This window comes from Notothenia coriiceps, unplaced genomic scaffold, assembly GCF_000735185.1.
Source record: "Notothenia coriiceps isolate Sejong01 unplaced genomic scaffold, NC01 NC01_scaffold00024667, whole genome shotgun sequence".
NCBI classification, from domain to species: domain Eukaryota; kingdom Metazoa; phylum Chordata; class Actinopteri; order Perciformes; family Nototheniidae; genus Notothenia; species Notothenia coriiceps.
Window position 1 is genome coordinate 9,515,567 of NW_011357368.1, and position 11,133 is coordinate 9,526,699.

The following is an 11,133-nucleotide window of genomic DNA, read 5'->3' on the forward strand; positions in this document are numbered from 1 at the left end:
ACTTTAGGAGTAAAGTAATACTGTGGAGCCAGCCTGGCACTCTAATACCTCATTCACACCAACGGTGTTTCAGGGCCGGTTCGGAGCTGGAGCTTGAAAAGCACCGGGTTTTCCTGTTCACACCGCTGCGGAGCAGCCTCTTAGCTCCGGAATCCGGTTCATTTCGAGCACCAAAAAATTGTCCGACCAGAGCAAAAGCACCGCATACGTCACGCTTACGTCGAGGCAGGGGCAGGGGCAGGGGCGGGATCAACTCCTGAACAACAACAAAAAGCCCGCGTTTTATCCAGTTTGTACACAACGATGGAGAAACTTCACAAGCAGCAGTGGTCCACTGAAGAGACCAGCTACCTACTGGGAATCTTGTCTTCCGAAGAGGTACAGAGGAAGCTGGAGCACAATCGTCCATTGTTGTTGTTGTCGGTGTCAGCTGTGAGGGGTTTCCGCGCGCTTTGGCTTTATGAAGCAGGCACGCAAAAGGTTACGTCATGACGCAAACGATGACGCAGCACGAGTCGGACTCTGGGCTCTGGGCAGTTTGAAAAGAGCTGGAGCTAAACCGAAGAACCGGTTCTGAACCTGAAAAGCTCTAGCACGGAGCTTGAACCAGAGTTGCGTTGATGTGAATGAGGTATGAGTGAGGGGGGTTCTTTCCAAAGCTTGCTGCTTTACCCCTGTAACGACTGAGTGAACAGAAGTAGAGGACTTCATTGCAAGACTCAGGGACAGAGGCTTTTTGGTTACAAAGAAGGTCTTTACTAGCAAAGGTTCGGTACACGGTAGTTGAATCAGAAGGCAACCAAAACAGACGAGGATTAGGCAGGAACAGGGTCTGGACACGAAGCTGGGTCAGGTACACGTGGAAACTAAAAACCTGGGGAAAATACTGCTAGAACGCTTGAAAGAACAAAGACGAACTGGCAGTGAGGGGAATGTGGACAAGGGCGAGGGATTATAATGGGGCACAGGTGAGAGACTAATTAGGGATGGTTACGCAGGTGGGGCTAAATCAAGGTCAGGAAGTGCTGACACTGAAATGAGAGGTGAGAAACAAAATAAAACAAGAATATCAGAATGATAACAAAACATTAACCTGCTGGCTAAGACCTTACAACCGCCCCCCAACTGAAAGAAGGGGAGCCTCGTTCAGCTGTGAGTGAGACTCCAGACGTTGAAGGAGTGTGTATGGGTCGGTTTGGAATCAGGCCTACATTTCACTGTATACACATCCTTTAAACAATTTACCTTCTGTGCATTTCTATACTGCCTTCATTTCCTTTTAGTGTGAACATCGTGAATGTTAGTGTAATGATTAATATATTTTGTGTTTGGCATTTAGGTACATTTGAGAAAGGACAATTGCTTCACATACTAACTCTTCATACTACTCACCTAGCATCGTGATTCAGTAGGAAGGACATAAAGTGTCCTATCTCATGGTGGTGACGGAGTAAGGAACCCAGAAGGTAGCCTTTAAGATTTGGAGACACTCGGGACCAAGAATTAGGCGCATGGGCGCCCTTTGTGAAGGGAGTTGAAGAGTTAATAGGAGAAGGAAATAATATGGACTGGGACTGCTCCACCTGTAGAGGATACACAGCAAATAAAATAGGGTGTGGTTTTACTGAAGGCACCACAGCATGCCCTCATTGTAAATGGCCTGTTCAGGCCAAGTCATGCAGTCTTTCACCAGGGGATAACTAACATTGTTATTAAGCAATACACTTTAGTGTTCACATTGGGAAATTAGATGTTTTATGCTCACAGGTGTGGGTTTATGGCTTTTATCCATAGGTCCAATAATAAATAGACCTGTGGATGCTGGCTGACCTGTTTCAGGCGGAACTCTGACTCTTCGTACAGACTCTGCAGGTCCCTGTACTCCTGACTGTCCACTCGACGCACCTCGTCCTGCATTAAGACCTGGAAACTCACACACACATGGTCATACACACATACGTACACAGCAATGGCATCACCTTATGTCCTTTATCAGTATTCAAGGGTTATGAAAACCAATTTGTAAGGGAAACTTCTGAAGCAATGGAGAGTCAGGACTCAGAGAGACACGAGGAGAGTTGGAGCTTTGATGTCAAACACTGATGGTTTATTTGGAGTTACGGCCGGAGAGTTGACAAGACAGGTGGTGTGTCACGAGTTGACACAGCGGTTGCCAAACCAATTCTGAAGAACTCTTTCTGCAGCTCGAGGTTTTAACGGAGTGTAATAATCAACATTCTTCATCAGTGAGACTAAACAAATATGGACCCTGAATCTAACTACAGCTCTCGTCCATAGAAAAGAATGCGTGCCAGGGAACCTACGTCCCTGAACAGTGAATTACCTCATGGCTGCTTGTGCTCTGTCATAGACTGGCAACAACAATGCGCCCAAGCTGCCCCTCCTTAAAAGAGATAGCAGCAATACCCAAGGCCGTAAAACTATGCCATGGGAAAGGAGACAGTGAGAGGAGAAAATTATGAACTGTGTCAAAGGTTGAATACCTAGGCAAATTATTTCCCTAACACAAATGATTAAAAACTCTAATCAATTTGATCTTTACGGTGTTCATAGATGCCGATGTCAGATGTGTCAATTGAAATACGATTTTTCTGTAGACTTCCTTAAGGAATAGTCTAGTTGTAAGCTCATATAGTGAGCCCGGAAATAGAAATGTGCTGTAGGCCTATAGCAGTACTGCCGGATGCTAACTTGCATAAGTTTGGCAATTTGCACAATTAGCACAAGTTGTGTTAATTTAAATTGGCATTGTAGCCTATGTGAACAATCGTTTAAAGATGGCTTGGCTGATTTGGACAATATTTGAGTGGTTTTGGGGTTATTGAGTATGCTGAATCCATTTCTGACTTGTTCAGGATTAAAAATGGCAGTTTTAACCAGAAAGTGGCAATATGTGTACTCTCTTGGGCATATTTTGACTACCATGAGTAGTGTTGCAACAATATGGATATAGAGCACAAGATGAACATTATTGTCTCTACTGTGGACAATTTTTGTTTCAAATAAATAGGCAATCTGTCCAAGCCCCTACATCTTCAAATTCTAGCCAAAATGAATCAAAGTCAGCCAACAGAGAGTACAAATATGGCCACTTTCTGGTCACTAAGCTGGCAACTAGACTAGAAGCCCAATTCTGCAGATGAAAGGGAAGTGCATTACACTGTGGATGTACTGCAACTACCTTCTGAAAAGACTCTTTTTCCCTGCTGAGCAGCAGCGTCCATGGCTCCAGCAGAATGTTTAGTGTGTGTTCCTCAACCCTGTCAAACACTTCCTCAAAAGCAGGCATGAGCTGGTCATACACCACTGTTCTGATCTCCTCATCAACACCAATACTCCTCCTGGCAGAGCTGAAGAGATAGGTGGAGTAAAGGAGCTGAGGAGAGGAGAGGTCATAAAAGTGTCATCACTTCCTCTCCGTGTTTCATCACCATAGTTCTGTGCTCTCCTACACAATATTCACTATCTCTCTAGTAAAGAGATTGGATACAGCTGTACCCAATCTCTTTTCTTTTCTTGCAACTTGAATGCAACTTTATTTTATTTCCATGCAAAAAAAGAGTTTCACAAATGCAGCTATTTTTTATTTCTTGAAATTAGTTGGGTGTTGTACAATTGGCATCGACAGCAAAGTATAATCTACTTAATAAATGTAAGGAAAGGTAATGACATCATGAGCGAATAGATGTATCAAATAGTGTATTGCAATTCTTTGGCAAAAGGACAACCAAGCTATCCTATGAGGAATGTCTTTAGTTGTAAGCCCAGTGGCGATCTGTTCATCTGTCATACTGATCATTACAGTCAATAACTTTGTTGTTATTAGCATCTGGTTAGCTAGCTATGCTAACGAATATAAGAAGCTTTTTCTCCAACCAATGAGGTCCAACTCAACTATCATACTAGAATACACACTGTATATGGATTTGTGCTTAATAGACAAAAGAATATTCCTTCTCCTCTTACAATAGTTTGTTATACTTCTGTATACTACTTCCACACATCTCATTTACATATCACACACAGCTGCAAACACTCACAGGCAGATTAATGAGCAGACAGAAACAGCAGCCGTAACAACTTATGATTCCAAATAGCAGAGTTGGTGACAGTTTTAAAGAACTGACATTAGTTTAAGATCCATCCCACTACCCTAACATATATGTAATGTACATGCTGTGTTTAAATCAGACAGTAGTTAACAACTTAGTACTTTGTTGGTAGTTGTGAGCAGAACAACGTGTGTGTATGGTGTTTGTGTGTGCTGACCTGTGCTTCCCTCTGCACTCTGTAATAGTCCAGTCCGTCCTGATAGAACAGCTCATGGTAGTGCTGCAGGTCAGTCCAAAAGTAAACCGCATTCTCCCACAGCTGAGACAAAAACAGAACCTCTGACTGTCATCATGGCAGTGGCGGTTCTATGGGGTGGCACGGGTGGCAGCTGCCACCTCAGAAAAATGCCTTGCCACCCTAGATGCCACCCTAAATGTAGGCAATTAATTTATTAATAACATTTTTTTTAAATGTTGATTATAAATGTTTGACATTTCTCCATAGTTGGTGTAAAACGTTTTACTCAACAGTTTAGAATGAACTCCCCCGCAAGTTGTGGTTCATCAGACATTTATGAGAGAAAATCTCTAATGTCCGAGTGCAAGTGAATGCAGCACAAGACGCAAGCCTTGTAACCCCTCCCCCGGCCCTGGCGCGAGCGTGGAAATATGATTGGCGGCGATTTCATTTGAACGGGACGGCGCAAAACGAGAAGCATTCGGACCCAAGCAGGCGGAAAGAATGAGGTATTTGCGGTCTACAATGACAGAGAAGAGACTGTCAAGTTTGTCTGTACTCAGCATTGAATCAAAACGCACTAAAGCTGTTGATCTTAATACGTTTGTGAGGCGTTTTGCAACATGGTAATCGCCGCATTCAGCTGTAATAGGCATGCCAACTTGATGCTCTGCTCACGGATGAGGGGATGGGGATGGGGGTCTGGCCCACAAAAACAGTTTTAAATCCTGAGAAAGTCAAATAAGACTGTGCGTAAAACTACACTGCCCAGCCAAAAAGACTACCACTTTTATTTAACTAGGCCAGTAGGTACAGTACATACAACAATAGGGAGCCCTGGATCAAGGACGGACAAAACAAGGACACCACACATGATTATTTTCCAATTACAGTATATTTATTTAAAGAGAGTAACTAAATTGTGATATCAGTTTAATCAGTAATGTGTGTGTAGTGTATGGGTGTGTGATTCACACACCCATACACTACACACACATTACTGATTAAACTGATATCACAATTTAGTTACTCTCTTTAAATAAATATACTGTAATTGGAAAATAATCATGNTCACGCCAACTTAAGATCCATATTCAAACATACAGATTCTAAATGGTACAAGTTGAAGCGTTTGTTTTAACAGTTTGCAGGAGGCAGGTAGTTGCTTTCAAGCAGAACAGGGCAAACAAACTTAGCGGGAGTGTTTACGTGTTCGGCATAATGATGTACAACGGCCTCGAAAACTTCTGTAGTCCTATTCAGCCACTTGTCAACAACCATCGTTTTTCAGACATGTAAACTCTTCAGAAATCCCCAGTGGGGTCACTGCTGATGTATTTAATGTCGTAGAACAAAACGTGATCCGTCTCTTCAATTTNGCTGAACAAAACATGATCCGTCTCTTCAATGTGTGTCAACCACAGACCTTATTTCAAGCAATTCCAAATCCTATGGAGAAATTGCATTGGGTTATGGTCGAAGGAATCGGATTCCGGGTTTTAGGACGTGTCACTGTGGCACTATATTGACTAGCGCTCCAACCCATTGTACGTGATAGGCTAAGGGAGCGGGACATCTCTAAGTGCTTGACCAATGACAACAGAGACAGCCAGCTAACCAATCAGAGCAGACTGGGCTCTGGTTTCAGACAGAGGGTGAAAAGAGGTGCTGCAGCACAGGCAGTATGAGGAAAATAANTATGTAACACTTGCGCTTCTATTGGCCAGCGCTCCAACACATAGTACATGATAGGCTAAAGGGGCGGGACCAATCACAACAGAGCCAGCCAGCTAACCAATCAGAGCAGACTGGGCTCTGGTTTCAGACAGAGGGTGAAAAGAGGTGCTGCAGCACAGGCAGTATGAGGAAAATAAATACTAATATGAACCTGAAAATTAACAGAATATGTCCTCATTAAAATATATTGTTATGCCTATACCCTCTCTTGTGCTTAGATACTTAAAATGTCACACCAGTGTCTACTTTGCATTGAGTGTAGGTTAACAGCAGTGTTTTCTCCCTATTTCTTCTCAATGAAACTAAAAGGACCATAGGAGAGTCAGAGACTACATTTACATCATTAGACATTATGTTGCAAGCTAACTAACAAAATTCAATTCATTTAGTTTCAAATTGACATCCTTGTGAGAATAGTTTAATTAAAACATGGAATAAAATAGTCCTATCACAAGTTCACAAGAAATCCCCCAAAACGAGATTGTAACATCAAAATGATGTAAATTTGACTAGATATAATTATATATTCTTAATGGATCTCAATTTGGAGAATTGTTATGTTATATCAGCATGTTGACTAGCCATTGCATACAAATGAAAAATAAAATATAAGCAATCAATATATAAATAGCAACAGTTCAAATGTATATTTATCCATTGAGTCTCAGAATACACAACAAAAACATACAAAATGTATACACTATTATAGCCCAACCATTCTGCTACTAGAGAATAACACGCAAAGAATACCTTATACATTTTACAAGTGTGGAAAGTTGTTGTAGTTTTTTAAAATACAAATGTAAATGCAATGAGAAAAAACGCAAAATAAAAAGGAAAAAAGACTTGATGAAATATAAACATCATCATTACTGGAGTGTAGACACGATTTTCTCCCTGTGTCAAACTCGGCTATTATTTAGTTTACTAGTTAAATTGCAGCCACTAATTATACCGTGTGAGACATTATAATGAATGGGAAGGTAGTTATCATCACTGCAGTCTATAATCAGTGTGTTCTTATTGAAATCATTAGCATGATCACCTCTGGCGAAGATCACCTTATATTCACGGCAGGGGAGTTTGTAAGATACATAAGGTGTATCATTTTAATTGTATTCTTAGAAAATGCAGCTTTTTTACAATACCCTGCTGCGTGGGTCAGAATGTTAAGCGGAAATGATGAAAAAACACTTTAAGTATTCCACCTGCAATCACATTTTAAGAGTTTCTGTTGGGATTATTAAAGAGTACAAGATGAATGTCTTGCAGTTAGTGCTGAGATCATGCTGAAACCTCACTAAAAAGGCTGTTTTGAAGTTTTGGTGCAGTGGCCTGGGATGTGTATTGACAATTTCAACCTTCGCTGCAGGATGGAATTGAACCCATGTGGGAGGACGAGAGGAACAAGCGTGGCGGGCGCTGGCTCCTCACCCTCAACAAGCAGCAGAGGAGATTAGACCTGGACCGCTTCTGGCTGGAAACTGTACGTTTGACTAAATCTGTGATGCTATTACTCATGTCTTGAGCCTCTAGTACATTTGTTACCTACATACCACTTCTATCACCAGATCCTGTCATACCTGCAGTGAGTCAAAGATCTAGAAACTATATACTGTGGCCTTGACTTTACTCTGAGCTGATGAAAAGTCTAACTAGAGCAGCTGAAAATTGGCCTGCTTGCTGCTAAGTCTGCAGTCCACACAGTGTTAGCTCTAAAGGTCACTGACAGTGATACAGGCGTCAAGAAAGCCGTGACCTGCCAGTTTGCACACAGCACTGATTTTACTGCTCTTTACTACTGGTGTTTCTACGGGGAAGGGGGTAATGTTGTTTGTTAATGACACTGTTGATGTAATGATTGTCTCAACAGTTGCATGGATCTCTAACTGCATATTGACCGGTGGGCTCCCTCGACAAAATACAATGGGATTTCTAATTTGGATTTAAGAACATTGCAGAAAAAGGCGCCCTGATGTGGCCCCACACTTGTTGATACTATCACTTTTTGTTCAGCGGGATAAACTCTGCATATTCACATTACTTTTATGATTTTTGAAGCGTAAATGCAATTGCCACAAGTAAAAAGCAAACAAACTACATCACGGTCACATGACTTAGGTCACCACCGCTTAGCTAAAGGCGGCTAATGTTCGGTGCAATAATAATAATTCATTACATTTTTAATTAGAACGCTTTTTCAAGTGCTCAAAACGCTTTACATGAATCAATCAATGTTTATTTATACAGCCCAATATCACAAATGTTACATTTGTCTCAGTGGACTTCAAAGTTTGTACAGAATATCAGTATGACAATACGACACCCTCTGTCCTTGGACCCTCACATCGTACAAGGAAAAACATTTCTGGAGAAAAACCCACAGTTTAAAGGGGAAAATGGGAAAAACCTCAGGGAGAGCAAGAGAGGAGGATCCCTCTCCCAGGACGGACAGACGTGCAATCGATGGCGTGTGTAAATTGAAAAGATTACGTGTAGTAGTCTCGTTTAGACTAGCAATTGTATTTTTTATGACGCAAAGTGTTTTTTACTGACGTATTTTATGTCACAGAACAAAACATGAAAAATCTTAAGCTTTTGTTGAAGGACCTTATTTCAGGCATCTAAACAAAAACAGTTAAATTCGAGAACTGGTTGTTGCAAAAATGATAACTCATTACCGGATTTTGGTATTTAGTCCTAAAGTTAGCCTATAAACGAACTACATCACGTTCCTGTGTCTTCACGACGTCACCACGGCTAGGCTAATGACGGTTCATTTTATGTCAAAGAACAAAAGCTGAAAAAGCTTAAGCTTGTGTTAAGCATGCATAGACCTCCTTTCGGGCTTCCAACCAAAAAAAGATTGACTTTAAGACAAGAAGTACCAGAAGTAGTCAAATGCTTTCCCATTTCCAGGTTTTAGGACACATTCCTGTACTTCTCTATTACATGGATTTTGTGTTTTTGAGAAATGCTTGATTAGATTAGTAATATTTGATAAGTATATGATATAAGCCTCCTGCCTCAATGGCAGACGGTGTTACATTTTCTACCACGGTCCAGGCAATATTTTGGAAGAAATAAACATGAGAATTCTTAAAAGAATGAAGGGAAAAAGTGGGTGAGGCATACAATGATTTCTGTTAAAATAGTTACAATGAGTTACTTTATATTTGTATAGTTTATATTTTGCTATATATTCCCAACAATTCTATAAGTTTGTACTTAAAAATGAAAATCTTCATGTAATAAACTCTTTAAGAAGCACATTTGTTACTACCATACGGAACTTAAAACATGAATTTCAGGAAATGGCAGCAAAAGCTTTCTTGTAAATGTCATGAAGGTGAAAGCTAACACTGCCCAGGTCCAGGCTCCTTTATTAGAAATTGGAGAATTTATAGTTCAAGTCAAATCGAAGGTTGGATTTAAACTTTAGTTTTTTTCCTATCCTCAAACCAGCTCCTGTGCTTAGTCGGAGAGGCCTTTGATGACCACAGCGATCAGGTCTGCGGAGCCGTGGTCAACATCCGCACAAAAGGAGATAAACTCGCTGTGTGGACAGCGGACTACGAGAACCGGGAGGCTGTGACACACATTGGGTGAGGCTGGTATACAGTTTTAAAGTATTTACAATCATATCTGCAGCTGAAGGCATCTTTCACATCCTCTAACGGTGTCATTTACCGTCAACAGGAGAGTTTACAAGGAGCGCTTGGGGATTCCCATGAAGATGACAATCGGCTTCCAATCTCACGCAGATACATCTACCAAAAGTGGTTCAACCACCAAGAACAAATTTGTTGTTTGAGAATGTGCCTCTTTCCTTTTCTTGTCTTATTTGTTGTTGGTTCATATTTTTACTGCACTGCAAAGACTCTGCCGAATGCAATCTGGAAGAAAGAAAAATCCAATCCTACGTGCCAAATGTTTCCATAACATACCCAGAACTTGATCCACTTGTAAAAACACACAGAAGAACATGAATATATCAAAACACTAACAATAAGAGGGATTAATAGTGAATGAGATTTAGAGTGCTGCATACTCTACTAAAGAAAGTTTCCTTTTTTCCTTTAATGTCAGGGAATCCTGAAATACGAGGGAAACGAGTACATTTCTCTCCCTTTTACTACAGCACTGCTGGTTGCTGTAATCCTTAATGCCATGAAAGCCTTTTAATTTATTATTAATTTGCCTGCATATGATTAGATTGTTAGACCTCTGTTTTATGCTTCTTTTTTTTTCCTTCAACTGTTGCACGTAATCAACCTTTTAAAAAAAGTATTTCATGACTCATATTCACTTTGTGTGTTAATATAATTAAAACATTGGTTTTGCAATTACTAGTTGTTCAATTGTGTAATACTTGTATTATTATCATATTTCCTTATTGTCTACATTTCCACTGTAGACAATACAATAATACTCAAGGAGACTGAATAGAGTGGTGCAGGTAGGATATCTTTATGTCTAACTGGAAGTTAGCGTTGCATGGGCACCTCCTGCAACTGGTTGTTTCCATTGAAAATTGCCAAGAATAAGCTCGGTGGCAAACAAACATTAATGATACTTACACATTTTCAGCAGGAACATCTCCACATATTAACAGTTTTATAATTGTTGATGCATAAATGCTATTACAAGAAGTAAAAAGCTAACGTAAACAAACTCCATGACAGTCACATGACCCCTGTCATCAGCGCTAAGCTAAAAACAGCTAATGTTTGAAATTATGACATCATTTAATTGAGTCCCTTGTTAGCATTGCAACCTCTGTTTTTATAAGTCACAGAAGTTTCAGACATTCACGAGTGGGGTATAAACTATTTGTGTCCTAACAAAATGTTTCTAGGCTAGCAAATTACATCACATTAGCTATAATTAGATGATCCAATCTTCCTATTCCAATCCCAAAAAACTATTTTCAATCTTTTCCACCCTCTTGGATCCCCCCGACGCCCCTCCCCCCTCCTCCCTTTGGCCAAGAGACCTTGTTAACTACTTTGAAAAAAAGGTTGATGATATTCGCTCTTCTTTTTCTGACTCACCTTTACTCACCGCTGGGTCACCAGACCCTCC

General features: G+C 40.6%; 2 protein-coding genes and 1 long non-coding RNA gene across 3 annotated transcripts in view; 2 read left to right on the top strand and 1 right to left on the bottom strand.

Annotated features, from left to right (window-relative positions):
- Nucleotides 1–589: 589 nt before the first annotated feature.
- Nucleotides 590–5,185, bottom strand: LOC104955481 (regulator of G-protein signaling 22-like). Its single transcript, XM_010782808.1, has 6 exons — nt 5,135–5,185; nt 4,291–4,392; nt 3,203–3,397; nt 1,831–1,923; nt 1,393–1,583; nt 590–683 (listed from the first exon to the last, which is right to left on the bottom strand). Exons 1-6 carry the CDS (start codon nt 5,183–5,185, stop codon nt 590–592), a joined length of 726 nt encoding a protein of 241 aa, XP_010781110.1.
- A 649-nt stretch (nt 5,186–5,834) lies between these two features.
- LOC104955365 (uncharacterized) overlaps nt 5,835–11,133 on the top strand; it is a 22,081-nt gene continuing 16,782 nt past the window's right edge. The window contains exons 1-2 of the long non-coding RNA XR_799456.1: nt 5,835–5,919; nt 6,319–6,322. This is a non-coding gene — a long non-coding RNA (uncharacterized lncRNA). The remainder of the gene's footprint in view (nt 5,920–6,318; nt 6,323–11,133) is intronic.
- On the top strand, nt 7,424–10,428 carry LOC104955364 (eukaryotic translation initiation factor 4E-1A). Its single transcript, XM_010782693.1, has 3 exons — nt 7,424–7,534; nt 9,514–9,653; nt 9,748–10,428. The coding sequence occupies exons 1-3, from the start codon at nt 7,436–7,438 to the stop codon at nt 9,860–9,862; spliced, it is 354 nt and encodes a 117-aa protein (XP_010780995.1). The 5' UTR covers nt 7,424–7,435; the 3' UTR covers nt 9,863–10,428.